This window comes from Macaca mulatta, chromosome 8, assembly GCF_049350105.2.
Source record: "Macaca mulatta isolate MMU2019108-1 chromosome 8, T2T-MMU8v2.0, whole genome shotgun sequence".
Lineage (NCBI taxonomy): Eukaryota > Metazoa > Chordata > Mammalia > Primates > Cercopithecidae > Macaca > Macaca mulatta.
In genome coordinates this window covers 9989732-10011879 of record NC_133413.1, presented here as the reverse complement: position 1 = coordinate 10011879, position 22148 = coordinate 9989732, and the positions used below count along the sequence as shown (strand labels likewise).

General features: G+C 40.6%; 1 protein-coding gene across 1 annotated transcript in view; it reads left to right on the top strand.

Annotated features, from left to right (window-relative positions):
• The first annotated feature begins 6383 nt into the window (after positions 1 to 6383).
• The window catches only part of MTMR9 (myotubularin related protein 9), a 43189-nt gene continuing 27424 nt past the window's right edge, over positions 6384 to 22148 (top strand). The window contains exons 1-3 of the mRNA XM_001088743.5: positions 6384 to 6661; positions 16610 to 16718; positions 21463 to 21588. Coding sequence (XP_001088743.1) covers positions 6480 to 6661; positions 16610 to 16718; positions 21463 to 21588 — 417 coding nt within the window. The 5' untranslated portion in view covers positions 6384 to 6479. The remainder of the gene's footprint in view (positions 6662 to 16609; positions 16719 to 21462; positions 21589 to 22148) is intronic.

The following is a 22148-nucleotide window of genomic DNA, read 5'->3' as shown; positions in this document are numbered from 1 at the left end:
TCACAAAGGGCCTTACAAGTTAAAGAAAGAAAGAAAGAAGAAAGAAAGAAAGAAAGAAAGAAAGAAAGAAAGAAAGAAAGAAAGAAAGAAAGAAGAAAGAAAGGAGGGAGGGAGGGAGGGAAGGAAGGAAGGAAGGAAGAAGGGAGGGAAGGAGGGAGGGAAGGAAGGAAGGAAGGAAGAAGGGAGGGAAGGAGGGAGGGAAGGAAGGAAGGAAGGAAGAAGGGAGGGAAGGAGGAAGGCAGGCAGGCAGGCAGGCAGGCAGGAAGGAAGGAAGGAAAGAAGGAAGGAAGGAAGGAAGGAAGGAAGGAAGGAAGGAAGGAAGGAAGGAAGGAGACAACAACAAAAAGATCTAGAGCACCAAAGACAACCAAAGAGCTTCCAAATGGAAAAATGGGTTGAAGGAGAACCCCACTGGGAGAAAGAAAACCAATTAAAATATTTTTCCTGTTAAGTAGATGAGAAATAATGGTAGTCTGATCTAACATAGTGGCCTTGGGCATGTGGAGAAGTGGAGGAATTCAAGAAATATGAAAAGACAGAATCATCCATTCAGTAATTGGTTTGCTTGGGGGAGATGAAGGGAAGGGAAGACATAACAACGACCTGGAACGAGGTTATTGGGTTGGTTTCAGCTGCTGACTGTCAATATAAAACAACTAAGTACATGGAGAATGGCTGTTCACTAGGAGCATACACAGGCCATGTCTTCTCCATCTCAGATATTCCTGCTAATTTTGGGCATGGTCAGCCTGCTTTATTCAAACCACCTTCAAAAGGCCTCAGTTTCTACTAAGTACTCATGGCTTGGAAGGGTAACACAAAACCAGGAACATAAATCTGTACTTCAAAACTCAACAGTGATTTTTGTATTTTCTCCCCTAGTGTGGCACGTGTTAGTCTTCCCAAATTAGCTATTACTCCTTGAGGGCAATGACCATGTCAAACCTATAGTTTCCATTCCCCACAGCGATGATGACCAAATAGGCACTAAGAGCTGGTTGACTATTTGGGAGAATAACATCTAGATGATTACATATCAATGCCATTTGTTATCTCACAGCCTGATTATATTAATAACATCTGTAAGGTGACAAGTAAGTCTTTTACGTGCATCATAAATGCCACCATCTTCTTTGGGTCGTCAGAATCCTCTAAGATCCTTATGTCCGGGCAGTTTGGATAAGAATGTGTTTGACTACAGCTTCATTGAATTATTTTAATATAATGGAAGCCTATCCATTACTGTTAAACTCTACTGCCATCTACTGTTCATATAATAAAATAACACATTGTGCTCTCAATCCCCCAACCCCACCTCTATGCTCTATTCTTTACAATTGAATTTTTGCTTTCCTCGGATCTCAAGGGTCTTCTATGCTTTGAGCTTCAACACAAGTAGATGTAATTTTTAAATAGTTTTGTTATAACAATCCAGCATGATATTGACAATTTTCTTTCGTGGGCAAAAAAGTTCATGGTGTTACAGAAAAGTAAACGTTCTTAACTTAATGAAACCATGATCTTTTCATGTGCCTCCCCCCACATAAAGAAACTAAAAGAAAAAGGTAATGTAATTACTGAAAAAATGCATCCCCACCTCTAGCAGATATCACTAAATTGGACATCTCTGTCGGACACATTCCATTCAGAGTGTGACCCTCATCCTTCAAGGTCCTGTTTTCAAAGGATACCTGCTCCATAAAACCTTCTCTGATTCTTCACTCTGGAATTAAATTATTCATTCCACAACTGGTAATTGTTATAACTTATCCACATAAAGGAAGAAAGTCCGAAATTCCAGTTTAAGAAAATAACTTTATAAATCATCCCCCTCATCTTCCCTACTCTGTTGGTTCCTGTTTTTAGACTGGACTCTCAGGTGTAACAATATTATTGTTACTGGTGGAGAGTACTGTCTACAAATCATCCAGGTTCTTGGCATTTTGAACAAGAATTGGACAAAACACACAAAAAAATCAACAAAAAAATGAAGCAACAAAAGCATAGATTTATTGAAACAAAAGTACACTCCACAGAGTGGGAGCAAGCTCGTGCAAGTGGCTCAAGAGTGCAGGTTACAGAATTTTCTGGGGTTTATTTTTATTTTTTTGAGGCAGAGTCTTGTTCTGTCACCCAGGCTGGAGTGCAGTGGCACAATCTTGGCTCACGACAACCTCCACCTCCCAGGTTCAAGCAATTCTCCTGCCTCAGCCTCCCCAGTAGCTGGGATTACAGGCACACGCCACACCTGGCTAATTTTTGTATTTTTAGTAGAGACGGGGTTTCACCATGTTGGTTGGCCAGGCTAGTCTGGAACTCCTAACCTCGTGATCTACCCACCTCGGCCTCCCAAAGTGCTGGGATTACAGGCCTGAGCCATCGTGCAGCATGGGGTTTAAATCCCTCTGGAGGTTTCCCATTGGTTACTTAGTTACACCCTATGTAAATGAAGGAGTAGCCCTTGACAAGTCTGATTGGTCATGGGAGGTGACCAATCAGAGGCTGAAGTGAAGGAAGTTACAAAGTTGCACATGAAGACTTGGCCTGCAACCAGTCTGATTGGTTGTGGGAGAGGACCAATCAGAGGTACTTTCCGTTTTTCATTTGCAGGGCAGTGCTATGGCAGTAGCATCTGATCCTTTTGTTACATTGGTGTGGAGAGGTGGGGTTTCCCTTCCGATTCTGTTCTAGGAAGTCAGTGAGAATCGGCGGTAGATTCCCTGCCTCCAGACCCTATTCTGCCTCATTTCCCCACTGGGAGACATGATCCCCACAAATCTTTATGGGAGGCAGAGGGACCAATGGTCTTTCTTCTGTAACTGCTTCATGCTGACTTGGGGTGTGGTCCCTACCTATTTCGGATCATGGAACTCTCACCCTACTGTCTAGTGGAGACAGGGTAACTTCTTGATGGGCAGGAGTGGTGTCTTCACCTGGACCTGGAAACCTTGTTGCATGATCATCTGAAGCTTGATTGCCTCTAGGCGAGAGGAAATGAATTCGGTTAACCGATTTAACAAACATGGTCCAAAAAACCAAGGCAAGTATAATGATTAATAACGAGCCCACCAGAGGAAGGACCCATGAACCCCTAGTTAGCATTTTTGACCAGGAGGACCATGACTTGGACAGCTGTTGTCGTATCTTAGAAGCCTGGTCAGCTAATTTCCGGGTGGCATCCCTTACTAACTCTAATTGGTTGACATAGAAACAGCATTCTTCCTCTAGAAAGAGACATAAGCCACCTTTTCCAGCAGTTAGGAGATCCAGTCCCCTTCTATTTTGTAAAGCAACTGCTGCCAAGGAGTCTGTTTGAGTTTGTGTTGTGACAGTACTTTGGGCAATGTCATCCAAGCTTTCCACAAAATCCTTGGAAAGTGTTGGTAACAGTATAGGGAAGTTGCAAGCCCACTAACTCCCGTTCCTACTCCCACTGTTATTCCTAGCCCAACCAAAAGGCGTTTGAGTTGGATGGCTCATTTGTGTCTGGCGGTTGCAGTTAAAGGTATAATAAGGGATTGGTTGTTGAGAGCGCTCTCTCTTTCGTGTGCGCTCTCTCGCGCTCTCTCTTTCTACATATATATAGAGAGAGTAAATAAATAAATATATATTTATTTATTTATTTTGAGACAATCTCCCTCTGTCACCCAGGCTGGAACGCAGTGGCTCAGTCTTCGCTCACTGCAACCTCCGTCTCCAGGGTTCAAGCGATTCTTCTGTCTCAGTCTCCCGAGTAGCTGGGATTACAGGTGTGCGCCACCATGCCCAGCTAATTTTTTGTATTTTTACAAGAAACAGGGTTTCACCATGTTGGCCAGGCTGGTCTCAAACTCCTGACCTGAGGTGATCCGCCTGCCTCAGCCTCCCAAAGTGCTAGGATTACTGGCGTGAGCCACTGTGCCCGGCTGGGAGTTATATTGAATTCGGAGGCTAAAAACCAAGTGTACAGGTTCCAGTCCAAGTGGCTGGTAAATGTAGTAGGAACTGGTGCCGCACAGGGAAAAGGCTCCTTTTTTTCCAAGACAAAAATTGTTTTCCATGGTGAACATGTGGGTAAGTTGGTTGTTTTCACTTTCCCAAGTGGTTAAGTTTCCTGCTAAAGTGGCCAAGGGAAAATGTGAACCCAGCTAGTGGGCCCACCTTCACAGTACTTAGACTGTGTATCCTTTAAAATGCCCTTAACTAGGGATGATTTGCATGAAAAGCATACAGGTTTTCTAAGTGATGCAGTGTGGTTAACTGCATAGCTTACATGATTGTGTGAGGGTTAATTTCTAGGGTGTGGTTGCACTAATACCTTCAAGGTTCCCAGGGCCTGAACAGAATTTTGGCATCTTTCAATACAAAGTGGCATCTGGAATTTTAGCTCTGTGCATGTTGATATTGGGCCGCCAGTGATTTTCTGTGGGAATGCAACCTCAAAAAGGTTGCTCTGATAGGACTGGAGAGGGTTTACTGCTCATCTTGTCATTTTAACTTTTGTCATTTCCATATTTTTGAAGTCTTATAAGTCGTCCAGATTCATTAATTCAAAGGGAGTTCCTCCCTGGTAGTTGGAATGATAGGTCATTTTTTTCAAGGGCCCAAGACTGGGCTGGGATTGGGATGGCAGTATATCTAGATGAAGATGGAGATAAACAAAGCCAACAGTCCTTTGCCAGAGCTGAGCTGGTGATATTTAACAATCTTTGCATTAAATTTAAAGTTCTTAATAAATACCCAGAATTGATTAATTGCCAGAGGGGTAAAGTGAAGCTCTGTTGTAAAAGAAAGCTGATTCTACGTATCCATGATCTCAGTATCCAAAGGCTGTGTGTGACCATTATGGAACAAAAAAATACTTATTTGCTATTTTGTGCGACAGAATGGGAACTTCAGGGTGTGGATACCTATGCTGTCAGGAATGCTAGTTATAAAAATGAATTAAAACACCTCATATATTACAAAAGAAGTGATTCCATCTATTTGGACGAAAGCAATTAAACTGCAAAAATATAAAAAATGGCAACTATTATCCAGTCTACAGTAACTATGCCACAAAGACACCAAGGAAAGTTGGTAGGCATTTACCTATCTCACTTACGACAGTTCTAAAAAGTGTTTTATTTTAAGAAGGGAACATGTTAAGAAGGGCAAAATCAAAAGCATGGACAAGTGTTGGATGAGCTGATGAGGTTGTGGCAATTTACTTCGTGAATACTGTGAGATTGTGTCCTGTGCTTCGGTACTAGATGGTGAGGATTTAAAAGGTCAATGAAGTCACAGCAGACCAGCACTCAAACATATTTCTCTTCTATTTCCTATTTTTGAATAAAAATGTCAGTTTCAAGTGGGCGGTGGGAAAGGGACACGCAAAGGAGTAATTATTTGAATACATTTTTGGCGCAACGTGGGTGTCTGACGCTGAGGCTGTGCAGTGGTGACCACTGCACCCATGCGCTGGGTTTCACAGGTGCAGATCGAAGTCCATGCTCTGCTGCAGATTGACTGGGTGGCCGCCATCAACTCAAGTGACTTACTCTTCTGTGCATCGCATCTACATCTATTTGGGTTCCTCTCACAGGTATTCCTGTCTTGCTCCAGGTCACACTTCGTGGCGCGGCCCTCACGGGGAGTCAGTGGCGTGGCCCTGTGTCCCTCCCTGACCCCTGGAGGATTCCCTAAGGTCACAGTCCCCGCCTCATCCCATACTTGCCATCTCTTCAGGGCTAATGCATAACAATTGTCATAATTTACAGCAGCCCCACGCTCTGAAGAGCTTCTGGAGGGGGTACTACTCAAGCGGAGGGAGACAAGACAGGGACCTCCTCCCATCGTCCCCTCTTAACGGGCCTCTTCTGATAAGGAATATTTGTAGATGGGTGAGAAGGGCAGCGGGAGGGCGTGAAGGTAAAGACAAGTTTTTTTTTTTTCTCGTAGGAACCCAAATCTTCTGGTCTGGCTGTGTTTCCGGAGGCATTTCCAGAGGACCTAGAGAGGACCGACTTCCGGCTGCGACTTCCGCGTCTTCCGAGTTTGGAGACCTGCTGCTTCCGCCCGGAGTTGCTGTGGGCTCCAGCTGCGAGCAGCCACTTCCGCCAGGAGTCCCTAGCGGCCAGGGCGTGGAAGTGGGTCCTGAAGCGGCTTCGTCCTACTGCCCGCCGCGTGCCCAAGCGGGACCCGAAGCCCGGCGGCAGCGGCGGTCCCTGGGCCTGTGGAGAGGCGTTCTCTGTGGCCGAGTCCTGGGCCTGGGAGACGGGGCGGTGCGGGAGAGGCGCCCGGGCCTAGCCCAGCCCCAGCGCCTGTCTCCTTGCCGCTGGTGCCGGCGGCTGCAGGCCTCGCCGCGCCCGCCCAGCCTGGGGCGGGCCCAGCCTCACCGCCCGGCCCGCCCCGCCCCAAGGGCCAGCCCCGCGCCGGGTGTTTCCGCTCCTCTCCCTGCGGCGGGATAACCGCCTCGCACCTGCCGGGCTCGGTTCCCTGGCTCCGGCCGCGGGGGGAGCATGGAGTTTGCGGAGCTGATTAAGACCCCGCGGGTGGACAATGTGGTGCTGCACCGGCCTTTCTACCCGGCTGTCGAGGGCACCCTGTGCCTGACGGGCCACCACTTGATCCTGTCCTCCCGGCAGGACAACACGGAGGAGCTGTGGCTCCTTCATTCAAACATCGACGCCATCGACAAGCGGTGAGTGCCTGCCCCACCCCAGCTCCGCAGGGAGCCGGGGATCCCCTGTGGGCGCCCCGGGAAACACTTCCTGGCGTTTTCCGCGCATCCTGCCGCCCAGCTGGCCGGCAGGATGAGCCCTCTGTGGCCTAGAATCAGGATTTACCTGGCAGAAACCCGTCCAGATGGAGGATCCGGTTTCCATTAAACCTGGATGGAGTTCTCAGGGTTATCTTGTGGCTGGTATCATCCTGATGATCTGGTTCGTAACACCATTTGGGTGGATTTTCGGCATTGTCTTTATAAATTTCTTCTTCTTGCCCCATCGTATTCCTTGAATCGGTATTGTCAATCACAGTTCATGAAGTTGTGATTGGATGTGACTTAGGCAAGTGTTTACCATTTTTGAGGAAAATTCAACTGATTATAAAGTTATGAGTGCCTACATGCCTCAGAACCATTTTTTAATTTCTGAAATATGTTCAGTTTATTATGTTTCTTACCTTCTGGGTCATCAATTTCATTCTCACTAAGGGAGGTTCTGTTGTCTTCTCTTCATCTTTACTCAGTTCTGCTTGCTGAAAGAACAGGGTTGGCTCTCAAGGAAAGGCATGGACCAATTAACCTCTTTTTCATTTTTGTACTCCAGACTATCTTTCCAAGGCAGTGCCTCGAAGTCAAAAAGTTATACTTTAATCTGCAGTCAAAATTTCCATCTCCTTAGTGGCTTCTCTCTAGCCAGGAGAGGGCAAACTGATTATCCAGTTTACACGGAAATAGAAATGAATGACGACAACGTTTTCTATTGCCTCACAGGATAATTTGGATTTTAGGAAGATTCCTAGAGAGGATATGCCTTAAAATAATAATTTCTTTTTTTTTTTTTGAGACGGAATCTCACTATGTTGCCCAGGCTGGAGTACAGTGGCCAATCTCACTATGTTGTCCATGCTGGAGTGCAGTGGCAAATCCCGAGTAGCTGGGATTACAGGTGTCCGCCGGTACACCCGGCTAATTTTTGTATTTTTTAGTAGAGATGGGGTTTCACCATATTGGCCAGGCTGGTCTCGAACTCCTGACCTCGCAATCCTCCTGCCTTGCCCTCCCACAGTTCTGGGATTGCAGGCGTGAGCCACCGTGCCCGGCCTAAAATAATAATTTCTAATGGTAGAATTGCAGGAAGTTTGGGTGACGCAGCGGTAGATTGATTGATTTGAGCAGGGGGCTCTTATTAGTCTCCTCAAGTCACCTTTTGCTGTATAAAGTCTTCAGTGGGCCCGGCGCAGTGGCTCACGCCTGTAATCCCAGCACTTTGGGAGGCCGAGGCGGGCGGATCACCTGAGGTCAGGAGTTTGAGACCAGCCTGACCAACATGATGAAACCCCATCTCTGCTAAAAATACAAAAAATTAACCGGGCGTGGTGGCAGGCGCCTGTAATCCCAGCTACTCAGCTACTCAGGAGGCTGCGGTGGAAGAATCGCTTGAACCTTGAGACAGAGGTTGCAGTGAGCCGAGATCGCGCCACTGCACTCCTTCCTTTGCAACAAGAGCAAAACTCCATCTCAAAAAAAAAAAAAAGTCTTCAGTGGTCTCTCATTGAAAATCTAAACCCCTCACAGTCATTCATGGCATTCTGTGTCCCAGCCCTAGCCTACTTTCTCACTTTATTTCTTGCCATTTCTTTCAATGAGCCCTTCTTGCACTTCCTTTCATGAACCTTTTTACCAGCCAGTCCTCACCATTTACTGGTGCTGGTATATGTCCTGTATTCCGTCATCTGTGTATTTTATTGACTTCTTCCTTCTGCTGGAATGCCTTGCCTCTCCCAAGTTTGTTAAACATTTGCCAAATGCCTTTATGTTCTGGACATTTTGTGAGGCACTTAAGACACCAAGATGAATAAAATATATCACAGTTCTTGTCTTTCAGGAGTTCACATGGCAATGAGCCTGTTACCCGTCTATGAGTATTCAGTTTAACCATTTCGACCGCTACCTCCTTCACAGATTCTTCTGTTAATTCCACAACTGGAATTCATTTTTATCTCCTTCGAAACTTCTAACTGTGGCTTGGGCATATAGACACATAGGAAATAAAAGAAGGATTGACCGCTGAATGGTTCAGTGACGCCATTGAATACAAATGAGTAGTCTCTCCGTGACCATCAACTGCCTTTCCTTTCTTATTTACCTTTTATTGTGTTTACTTTTCGCTCATTCCTTTCCTCCTGTTTACCTTGCGTTTACAAGGTGCTGGGCTTTGTAGTGCATGAAGAAGAAGCAGATGAGCCATGGACCTTTGAATCTGTTGGGAGAGAATGATGAACTGTGCACACATTTATCTTTCTCCTGGGAAGCAGTGTGGTGTAGTGGAAAGAGCATAGGGGAGGCATCACATCAGAGTTTGTTCAATTGCTGCTTTCAAGAAATCTTCACATCCACCCGTTTTCCATGTGTGCTGTCTAGCTGTGCGGCTGCGGTGGTGACTAAGACAAGCTGCTTAGGTACTGGCCGGGGAGATGGACAATCAAGCAAGTCCAGGAATAAATACGTATAATGATGTCAGGTAATAAGTGCCAGGAAGGAAAATAACGGAAGATGAGAGGATAAAGAACACCGGGAGGCATTTTCTTTAGAAAGGATTTCAGAGAAGGCAGGTGACATCTGACTAGAGACTGGAATGAAACGAGGAAGCTAGAAATGTGAGTATCTGGCGGAAGAGCATTCTAGCCGGAGGGAACAGTGAGTGCAAAGACTTGAGATGGGGAACATGCTTGGCATGTGCAGGGAAGAGCAAAGAGGCCAGTGTGGCTGCAGGGCAGGAACAGAGGGTGCAGGAAGTCGATGGTAGAGATGGTGGCTGGAGGGATAAGTGTCGCCAGACCGTGGAGGGCCTGCAGGCCACAGTGGTTTTCATGGGAGACCTGGGAGAGGCAAAAGCTAGGAAGCAGTGGCTGATAGACGTTTCAGAAGACAATTATGGCTGCTGGCAGAAAGTGAACTGTACAGGGGCAAGACTGGAAGCAGCAGGCCCAGCTAGGAGAGTAGAGTAGTTCGCATAAAAGATGGTGGTAGGCTGGGTGCGGTGGCTCATGCCTGTAATCCCAGTATTTTGGGAGGCTGAGGCAGACAGATCACCCTGAGGTCAGGAGTTCAAGACCAGCCTGACCAGTATGGTGAAACCTCATCTCTACTCAAAATACATAAAATAACTGGGTGTGGTGGTGCACGCCTGTGATCCCAGCTACTCAGGAGGCTGAGGCAGGAGAATCACTTGAGCCTGGGAGGCTGAGGTTGCAGTGAACCGAGATTGTGCCACTGAACTCCAACCTGGGTGACAGGGTGAGACCCCGTCTCAGAAAAAAAAATAAAAATAAAAATAAAAAAAACAGTAGTGTAGTCACAAGGAATCTGATTTGGGATGTGTTTTTGAAAGTGGAGCTGCCTTGCCTTGCTAGTGAATTGTAAATAAGGTGAGAGAGAAAGTCATTAAGGATGACTCCTTCAGTTCTGCCTCTTTACTAGACAAGTGCCTTTGGGCAAACTACTTAACCTCCTAGAAATTTATGTTTGAATAATGCTTTACAAGTCTATGGAAAACTTTCATATACACTGCTTACATCATTTTGTTTGATCCTTTCAACATACAAGGTTGTATACAAGTTTTACAGTTATACCTGTTTTTTTTTTTTGTTTTTTTTTTTTTTAATGGACCTCAGAAAATTGAGTTACTCCTACTCGGTTGATGACTCATCGTTTTCATGATTGATTCCTTAAAAGGTTTCCTCTGTTGTTTATTTTCTTCGTCTCTAATTTTCACTCCCGTTTCCTGCCTCATCCACAATCCCTGTAGGCAACCATGTTAGTTGTTGTTATAAAATAGATAGCACTGTTGTGTATGGGTGCGTGCACACATGCACGTGTGAGTTTAATTTGCCTAACTGGGATTATGTTGTAGATCTTGTTCTGCTGCTTAATATGTTGATGCAATACTCTTTCAAGATCTCTTTATGTTGCTGAGTGTACAGCCATTTCACTGCTTCTGACAGCAGCACAGAATTCCAAAGTATCTAAAAGAACTTCCTTAACAGACCTTTTAGGTAACCTCCAACTCCCTGCTATCACAAACAACTCTGGTAAACATACTCATCCATGTCCCCTTATGTAGTCTTGTGCCATAATTCCTCTGGGACTGCACCTAGGATGGGATGGAGCCATAAAGTAGGTGCATATCTCATTTCACAAACTAATTGCTTTCCAGAATGACAATTGAAGATTGCCTTCCCACGATGGTGCAGGAGAGGGTACCTCTTCTCTACTTTCTTACCAACATTTGGTATTGTCTTTCTAATTTTTCCGGTCTGAAGATTGTGAAATAGTTACTGCTTTGTTTTAATTTGAATTTCATTACTTTTTAGTGAGTTTAATTATCTTTATATATGTTTGTGAGCAATATACTTAAAATTATTTTTCCTTTCTGTGAGTTGCCTAATTTCGGTGGTCTACTTTTAAGCATTGGGTTTATTGTCTTTCTCATGTTGATTTGCGTGGGTTCCTTGTATACTCTGGGTATTTGTTCTTCATTTAGGCAGTACGAATGTCTTCTAGTGTGTCACCCATCTGTTATTTTTTTCTGTGGTGTCCTTTGTTGAACAGAAGTCTTTAATTTTAAAGTAAAACTTGCCAATGTTTTGCTTTATGATGTATGGCTTGTCTTAAGAACTCCTTCCCTGTCCCCAAATCACCAGGATGTTCTCCTACATATTCTTCCATTATAGCTTCATAGTTTTACTATTCATTTTTAGGTCTTTAATTCATTTGGATTCTATCTTTGTTTCAAGTGTGATAAGAACCTATTTTTCTCCATAGAGCAAGCCAGTTTTCTTAATCCCATCACCTGACAACCCAACCTTGGCTGGTTTATGTCAAGTTATCCTATATGTGCGGGTCTATTTCTGAGCTCTCTGTCATAATCCATTGGTTTATTAATCTGTTCTTTTGTCATCATCATACTCTCTTTCCTTCTGTGGCTTTGTGATGTGTCCAAAAATCAGATAGTGCTAGTTGCTCCACTTTCCTTTTTTTTTTTTTTTTAAAGTTGACAACTGTGTTTTGACCTTTATGTTTCCATGCAATTTTGGAAAGCTTGCTATATTCAAGGGATTTTTTAAAGTCTTTATTTAATGGTAATTGAAGAGTCACAGGCAGTTGCAAAAATTGCACATAGAGGTTTTAGAATCGTCCACTCAGCTTCCCCTAATGGTGACTTTCACTCTCATCCCTGTGAAGAGACCACCAAACAGGCTTTGTGTGAGCAACAAGGCTGTTTATCTCACCTGGGTGCTGGCGAGCTGAGTCTGAAGAGAGTCAGCGAGGCAGATGGGGGGTAGGGGTGTTTTATAAAATGTGGGTGGGTAGTGGAAAATTACAGTCAAAGGGGGTTGTTCTCTGGCGGGCAGGGGCGGGGGTCACAAGGTGCTCAGTGGGGGAGCTTTTGAGCCAGGATGAGCCAGGAGAGGGAATTTCACAAGGTGATGTCATCAGTTAAGGCAGGGACCCGCCATTTTCACTTCTTTTGTGGTGGAATGTCATCAGTTAAGGCAGGAACAGGGCATTTTCACTTTTGTGATTCTTTAGTTACTTCAGGCCATCTGGATGTATACGTGCAGGTCACAGGGGATATGATGGCTTAGCTTGGGCTCAGAGGCCTGACAGTGACATGTTTTACAACTGTAGAGTAATCAAAATGAGAACAAAATAGGACATTCACACTGGTGCAGTACTATTCACTAGACCACAGACTTTATGCAATTTTCATAGGATTATTAAAAAATGAATTGTTTTGGATTTATATATTAATTAATTTATAGATTAATTTATAGATTTATAGATTAATTGTTTTGGATTTATAGATGTTTGACATCTATAAATTTATAGATTAATTTATAGATGTCAAATTGACATCTTGACATCCATGAACAATATTACATTATTCAGATCTTCCTTTAAGTCCCTTAATGGAGCTTTAAGATGGTGTGTATGCTAGGTGCTGTACTAGGAGCTGAGGATGTAGAAATGAATCAAACATGGCTTCTACCTGAAAAAGCTAAGAACCATTATGAGAAATAAACAAACTAGAAAGTTTAATAAAGTATTTTAAATGCTATGATGGGGTATATACAGGGCATGAGTGGGACAATAAGGAGAAAAATAGAACTGAATCTGACAATTGATGTGAATCATAGGAATTTTGTGGAGCTCTTATGCTTTTAAAACATATTTTTCTTGGCCCACTGTTCTATAAGTAACTGACTAGAAACATTGAATAAATGAACGGAGAATACCTTAATAGTTTATAGCATATTTGTTCTGACATAAAGTAACAATTATTTTTAACTCCTCTAGTCATTCATTGTACTTTATAACAACTAAATAAAACCTGCCAAACAAAACAAAATTCACCTTACAAAATGAGTTAGTATGACAAGCATAGATGATATGGAAATTTACAAGAGAATAACCATATGTCTTGTACATTTTTTTTTCTTTTTTTACTGATAATTTGGTTGTGGTGTGTCTTTCACTTCCAGCTGAAGCAGAATGACAGTGATTTTTAAAACAGCTTTATTGAGGTACAGTCGACATGTAACACACTATATATATTTGAAGTGTAAACTTTGATGTGTTCTGATGTATATACACACCCTGAAACTGTCACCATAAGTTCAAGATAATGAATTTATCACCCCCAAAAGTTTTCTGGTGCCCTTTTGTAATCCTTTCCTTCTTTTCTTTTCCAAGTAGTCACAGATGAGTTTGCATTATCTAGAAATTTATGTCAATACATCATAAATCATGCAGTACTCTCTTTTGAGATTTGTCCATGTTGTATATATCAATAGTTCATTCTTTTTATTGCTGAGTACTAAGCATCCAGTGTGTAGGATTCCATAGTTCATTTATTCACCTGGTGATGGAAATGTGGGTTGTTTCCAGTTTGAGGCTGTTAAATAAAGTTGTTATTAATATTCTTCTGCAAGTCTTTGTATGAACATGTGGTTTCTTTTCTCTTGGGTGGCAAGCCATTTACTTGCCAGTGGAATGGCTGGATCAGATGTAGGTATATGTTTTATTTTTTAAGAAGCTGCCCCAACTGTTTTCCAAAGTGCTTGTACCTACAGTTTTACATTCCTATGAGCAGTGTGTGAGAGTTCTAGTTCCTTCACATTCTTGTCAGCACTTGCTATGGTCTGTCTTTTAAATTTTAGTAATTCCAGTAGATGTTAAGTGTTATCTTATTGTGGCTTAAATTTGCATTTCCCTTTGACTAGTGGTGTAGAGCATCTTTTCATATGCTTATTTGCCATCCATATGTCTTTTTTTTTTGGCTAAGTGACCATCCATATGTTTTGCCCATTTGTAATAGATTATTTGCTTTCTTATTGAGTTTTGAGAGTGTATGTTTGTATGTACATACACAGTCATGTGATTTATTGTATGTATGATGGTAGTCCCATAAGATTATACTGGACCTGAAAAGTTTCTCTTGCCCAGTGATGTTGTGTTTGTGGTGATGCTGCTATAAACAAACCTGGGCTGCCAGTTACACAACAATATAGCACATACAATTGCATACATCACATAATATTTGTAAATGACCATAAACGACTTTGTTACTGGTTTATGAATTTACTCTACTATACTTTTTACTGTTATTTTAGAGTATACTCCTTCTACTTCTAAAAAGAATGTTAACTGTAAAATGGCTTCAGGCAAGTCCTTCAAGAGTTATCCAGAAGGCATTATCATCATAGGAGATGACATCTCCGTGTATAATATTAATATTTCCCCTGAAGACCTTCCAGTGAGGCAAGATGTGGAGATGGACCAGTGACATTGATGATCCTGATGCTGTGTAGGCCTAGGCTAATGTGTGTGTTTGTGTCTTAGGTTTTAACAAGAAAGTTTACCCCCCAAAATTTTTTAATCAAAAAAATCTTATACAATGAGGATATAAAGAAGGAAAATATTTTTATATAGCTGTATGGTGTGTTTGTATTTTCAGCTTAGTGTTATTTCAAAAGAGACAAAACATTAGAGTTTAAAAAGTTTATAAAGTAGAAAAGTTACAGTAAAGTAAGGTTAATTTATTATTGAAGAAAGAAACATTTGAACAATAAATTTAGTGTAGCCTGTTGATGAAGTCTTCAGCAGCCTACAGGAATGCCCCGTGGCTTACCTTTTCATGCCCTTGAACTCTGTGTTTCAGAGAGCAGACGTTTTACATTTTGAACATGTCCAGTTTGTCAGTTTGTTCTTTTATAGATTGGGATTTTAGTGTCTTGTCTAAGAAACTGTTGCCTCACCTAAGTTCACAAATATTTTCTCTCATGTTTTCTTCTAGCAGTTTTCTAGCTTTAAGTTTTACATTTAGATAAGAGATCCCATTTTGAGTTAGTTTTTGTATATGGTTCATGGTTATAGATTCAAATTCTAAAAAAAAAAAAAAGCTATCCAATGGTTCCAGCACCGTTCGTTGAAAAGACTGACCTGTCTTCAATTGAATTGTCTTTGTATCTTTGTTCACCTGTAAGTGGATCTATTTCTGGACTCTTTTTTTTCTGTTCAGTTGATCCGTTTATCATCATGTCATTTTTACACTGTCTTAATTAATGTAGCTTTATAGTAAGCCTTGAAATTATGTAGTGTTAGCCATAAAACTTTGCTCTTATTCAAAGTTGTTTTGGCTATTTGAAGACAATTGCATTACCATATGAATTTTAGAATCACCTTTTCAGTTTCTATATGAAAGTCTGCTGTGATTTTGTTTGGAATTATGTTGTATCACTAGATGAATTTGGGGGAGAATTGACAATAAAAAGAACATTCTGGGTACATTACACAATCGTCGTCTGCAAATAAAGATAGTTTTACTTCTTCCTTTTTAATCCTTTTTTATTCTTTTTACCTTACTGCACTAGCTATAACCTTCAGTTACAATGTTGAATAGAAGTGATAAGAGTGAACATCTTTGTGTTATTCATGATTTTAGAGAAAAATAATTCAATCCTTCACCATTACATGTGCTATTAGATTTAGGGTTTTTTATTTTTATTTATTTATTTTTTTGGGGGGGGGGTTTGTAAATGCCCTTATCAGGTTGAGGAAGTTCCCTTCTGTTTCAAGTTTGCTGAGAAATTTTTGGGTTTTCATGTTTTTAAATCAGAAATGAATGTTAGATTTTTTTCAAATACTTTTACTTTTTTTTTTTTTTTTTTGAGACAGAGTCTCACTCTGTCACCCAGACTGGAGTGCAGTGGCTCAATCTCAACTCACTGCAACCTCTGCCTCCTGGGTTCAAGCAATTCTCTTGCCTCAGCCTCCTGAGTAGCTGGGACTACAGGCACATACCATCACGCCTGGCTAATTTTTTGTATTTTTAGTAGAGATGGAATTTCACCGTGTTAGCCAGGATGGTCTCGATCTCCTGACCTTGTGATTAGCCTGCCTCGGCCTCCCAAACTGCTGGGATTACAAGCGTGAGCCACGGCACCGGGCCCTTTTATTTTTTATAAATTGATACATAGTATGTATCACTTGGAAGTAAGTGATACCTGAAGTGAACTATTTTCCTATGCTCCAGAAATATCTCTCTGCAAACACTTAACACATTAGTTACAGATCTTTTTCCTATTCTTTGAAATAAGGCCCCAAATAATCTCCATCAAAACAATTAGCCTGATGGGAATTACTTTGTATATTTGAAATTGAAAAAAAGACATATATTTTAAGTAATGTATGGCTCACATTTTAATGATGCAGCCTTGCTGCTTCCTTAATTAGACTAATTGAGGAGAAGAAAGTTAATGTAGATGGTAACTACAACTATATTCTCTTTTCGAAGAAATAATAATATATTTAAAGTTAGTAGTATATGTGTTCCTAAACATGATTTGCAATTTCTTACAGATTTGTGGGATCACTGGGTACCATCATCATAAAATGTAAAGATTTTCGAATTATTCAGTTGGATATTCCTGGAATGGAGGAATGCTTGAATATAGCCAGTTCCATTGAGGTAAGGATTTTGGAAGCAAAATCTAATGAAACATACTTTTATATTATGACTCATTATAGCTCTTCCATTTCTTCATTAGATAATTTAGTCATGTTCTCTGACTCAAATACTGAAGATTGATAGGAAAAGCCTCACCCTGGTTCACTGTTATATGAGTGTAATGGGACTTTCTTGACTTCCGGCAGTGTCTGGTGTTAACTCGTTTTATATGAACAGCTCAATTCCATGAGTTGCTTGGAATTCCATGGAATTGCATTTCCAATGGCTTTATGGAATTTCCATGAGTTCGTACTGGTTAAATAACAGATACTGTTTCACTTGAGTGTATATGAATTCTTATTTAGGGAAACCATTAGAAGATTTAGTAAAGAGGTTCTTGGGAGAAATTTTAAAGTTTTGCTTGATGTTTTATGTTCACTATACAAACCTTGGTATTTTCTCAGTGCCGAAGACTGTGAACTTCTTTTTCTTTACTTGAGGTTTGTTCAAGTAAAATCTTATATGGAATTCTAAACAAATAAAATAGATACCGTTAGAATTGCTTTTAGTCACATTACAGTGAGTAGATATGGCCTGGGGGGACCTAGAAGCCCTCATTGACTCGACTATTCCCACCTGCCCTCTAGAGAGTTCCTCAGAGACACTGCAAACCACTAGTGAGTTAACCAGTGCACTGTTCACTTCTCTACCAGGTTAGCAGCTAGAAGTGAAATTGTTTCTTCTTGAATATACTAGTATATCTTCTGTAATAAATACAATTCTAAAAATTTGAATAGAAATATTAATAAATTACAATATTGTACTATATCATTACTCATATATATACATTATTACATGTATTACTATATTATTGAATCATAGCAGAGTTTGATTCTTGATTTCACCACTTGGTAGCTTGTGACCATTGGTAAAGTACTTAACATCTCTCTGATTTGTTTTCTACTTTTTATAAAACAAAGATAATAGAACCGATCTTTTCGGACTGTTGTAAGAATTGTATTAGTTGATATGTGTCGAATACTTAGTGTAATACTTGGTAAATATCAGCTACCATTTGAGGGTCCTCTGTCATTACTTACTATAATTTTATGGTGATGAGTTTTTTAAAAAATTGTGGTTAGAAAACACCTAACATAAGATTTACAGTCTTAACCATTTTTAAGTGTACAGTTTAGTAGGGTATAATAACTTTATTCACAGTGTTGTGCAGTAGATCTGCACTACTTTTTCATCTTGCAAAATTGAAACTCTGTGTTAAACAACACCCCATTTTCCCTCCTCTCCAACTCCTGATAACCCCCTTTCTACTTTCTGTTTCTCTGAATTTGACTACTTTAGGTATCTCGTATCAGTAGAATCATAGTACATAGTCTTTTTGTGACTGGTTTTTTTCACTTAGCATAATATCCTCACAGTTCATCTGTGTTGTAAATTCTGACTTTTTGAGGCTGAGTAATATTCCATTGTATGTGGTGAGACTTTTTATTAAAAAGTTATTTCTTTTCTAAAGCAAGTGACTATCACCAGTGATTGTAGTTTTTTGTTTGTTTTTAGTAATCTGAATTTTCATGTATCAATTAGCTTAAGACAGGGTATGTTTGCTTTATATTTGTATAAACAATATTGAACATTGGCTCAGATGACAAATAATACAAATTTTACTTGGATAGTTTAAATGGAAGAGCTCACACTGTTTTCTTTCCATTCTAACCAACTATTTTGATATACACTGAAATTTTAAATTGCCTTATTTTAAATTATTGCCACTAAATTATGTCAGTTGATCTTAGGTTTATAGTACTTTCTAGACTACTATAAGGGCATAGATTTTTTTTTTCCATGTTTGTATAACTAATCTGGACTTTGTGTCCAAAAAATGCTATCAGCTTAGCTATTAAAAATGGGTAGAAAGTCTTAAAAATCCGTAGGTAGGATTTTAGTGATTTTTAAAACAGGAATAGAGAAATAGAGAAAAAACTGTTACAGTACTAAGTAAATGGTACATAACACATTTCTTCCTGCCTTTGTTGAATTTTACTTAAGGAAATGAGAAGATGAACTGAACTGTTTGTCTTACACATCTGTCATTTGGAAGTAATGCATGATGTTGATTTGATGTAATTTATTAGGTTGAATGAGAATGCATGTAGTTTATAGACTGTTAAATTGAAATAATGTCCCACTATTTGGGCATTTGGGCAGAGGAACATTACCCACTTCCATTGAGCATGTGTGTGTTTATGGGTTTTGTGTTTTTTTTCAGTTAGGAGATTGGATTTTCACTGACCAGTCTCCGTTTTTCTTATCCCTTTGTGACAAGTGATCTGTAAGGTGGCTGTTTGGTTGGTGTCAGAGATGCTGTCTGTGGTGAGGCACAGTGGTAAAGGGAAAGGGGAAGTGTGCTACCCACTTGCTGACGCTGATCAGTTGTTTAAGTTGCTGTATATATTTTAAAGCTCTTTAGAAACTGACTGATCATATAGAAGCCCTTAGGACTGAAAAGAAGCCATAAATTATGAGCTCATTTGACCTCAGAAAATGAATGATCTGTTAAATGTGCTTACAGCATAGTGAATAACATAGTGAACCTGTCCTCTATCCTTTTCCTGGCACACAATCCCTCCTGCTAGCCCTCCACCCTTTCCCGAATACATCTGGATGTGATTTATGAGTAACAATTGAATTTCTCATATAGCATAGCTGAGATGTCCTTTGTAATTAGGAGTCCACGTACTCAAATATATTCAGCTGCCACACATAGAATCCCATTGGAAGAATAGCTGGCAAGTGCTCAGTTCTCTAAATTGTAGCAATAAGTTGGTGAAACTTGTTTTTCTGTGTGTCACCTGCCTTTGGAATTGAAATGTTTTCAGTTCTCTCAGCATTAATGTGTTTAAAGGAAAATACCTCTTTCTAGTGACATAAGATCTCAAGATGAAATGTGAATGCTTATTGCCTATCAGAGTGGTTGCTGACTTGCATTTAAAATAGTGGTGGTTCTGATTGATGGCAGCCCTGAGTTAGGTCAGACATGGACACTGGCTGTTCTGCTTCTGGTTGGTGTGGTTGGCAGCCAAAGACAATATAAATGTAGGAAAAAAAAATATGTATATACATTTATATGGATAATGGATTATACAGCCATGCTTCTCTCTATTTTGTTTTATGAGGTAGGGGAGAAGGTTTCATGATTTATAGATGGATAGAAGAATAACTTTAGTTGGGGATATTTTTGCTAAACTGCTGAGCTGTATGTCCAGTCTACTATTGAGTACTCATGGGCCTATCCTTTTGCATGCCTGGTCTTCCTCTGACCTGGAGGGAGATGACGGCATTCTGAGCATTGCTGTTGGGCTTCCTCCTCCCGTCCAGGTGAATGTTGCCATCATTCCTGCAGTTTGAATTATGCTGATTGATATGGTATCCTTTTCCCCTCCCCACCCCACCCCCCCAACCCCAGTCATGGAAATGCTTTTTTCCATAATCCCCCTGACAGAAGGAAGAATCTGCCTAGTGATAGAGACTGTTCTGTCTGTCTGTTCCTCCCACCTACTCAGGTTTTCATATGTCTGTTACCCAGGATTCAAGTGCTCCAGATCAATATAGGCCCATTTGGGGATGATAGAGTTATTGCCCCCATTTGAGAATAGATCCCTGCAGCATAAAGATATGATGATACCTGACCAAATGGCATACCAGTCTAGGAAGGGAGGAAGTGAACATTGATGCAATTTCTACGTATGTAGAGCATGTAATAGCTGAAATTGGCCAGGTGTGGTGGCTTACGCCTGTAATCCCAGCACTTTGGGAGGCTGAGGTGGGCAGATCACCTGAGGTCAGGAGTTCAAGGCCAGCCTGGCCAACATGGTGAAACCCCATCTCTACTAAAAATACAAAGAAATAGCTGGGCATGGTGGCGGGCACCTGTAATCCCAGCTACTCAGGAGGCCGAGGAAGGAGAATCGCTTGAACCCGGGAGGCGAAGGCTGCAGTGAGCCAAAATCGTGCCATTGCACTCTAGCCCGGGTGACAAGAGCAAAACTGTCTCAAAAAAAAAAAGCGGGAATTATTTTCGATTTTATTATGTGCCAGACACTGTTCTAAGCCTGTTACACACATTATCTCTCTTAATGCTCCAACAACCCTATGAAGTAGGCATGTTATTTCCCCCATTTTACAGTTGAGGAAACTGAGGCATAGAGTGGTTACATGGCTTTCCTGCTGCACTGCTAGGACTTGGAATTTCAGTTCAGCATTCCAATTCCCATCTGACTGTAGACCTCTAAGCTGTATCATCCTTTTTTACAGTTACTAACCCACTCTGATTTCAAATAATTTACATAAGTTTATTTAGGTAATACTGGATTTTGAGCTAAGACCTTACTGCCTAGCCAAAAACTGATCCCCAGAAATACTTAGACCTTTTTATTAAGCTTTATTAAGTGATGTCAAGAGGTGTTATTTGATTTTTCTTCTAGAATTCATATGCACATTTTTTTGTTCTTTTTTTCATCCTGTCAACACTTTTGAGTGTGTGTTATGTGTCAGATGCCTTGTTAGACTAGAAGCATGGAAATCAGCTTCGTAAGACTGTAATTGTGTCTAGTGATAAACACAATGTTAGAGAAACATACTGAGTGCCCATCATTATTAGACCATGTTTGCTTAATACTAATTTGTCACTTAGAATGTGTTTCCAATTGTGGGTGTTTCTTTTTTGTCTTTCTTTTCTTTTTGCCCCCAGGCATTGTCTACCCTGGACTCCATCACTCTGATGTACCCTTTCTTTTACCGTCCTATGTTTGAAGTGATAGAAGATGGCTGGCATTCCTTCCTTCCTGAGCAAGAATTTGAACTCTATTCCTCAGCTGTGAGTTAACTTTTGAGAACTGTGGATTATGAGAAGTAACCCAATACCTTATTTGACTTGTGAAAATGATCACTTCTTTTGAAGAGTAATAAGGTGAAGTTGACTTATCCATTCCTAATCTTATATTTAAAAGGATTGAAGCCATATAGAGTATGATCTCTGATCACAAAGGAATTAAATTAATAATCAATAATTCTAAGATATCTAGGAATACCCCCAAGTATTTCTAAATTAAACAGAGCACTTGTAAATAATCTATGTGTCAAAGAAATTAGAAAACATTTTGAACTGAATGATAATGGTAATGTAGCATATTGAAATTTGTGGAATATAGACAGCTAAGGCAGTGTTTAGAGATAAACTTATAGCTTTAACATTTTTACTAGAAAAGAAAGAAAAGCCTAAAATTATAGACCTAAGCACCAACTTAAGAAGCTAGAAAAAAAGAGCAAAGTAACTAGAAAGAAAAAATAATAAAAATAAGAGCAGAAAGCAATAAAATAACTAGAATAAGCAAGTTTAGCAAAGTTGGTTGATCTAAGATCAGTATACAAAAATGA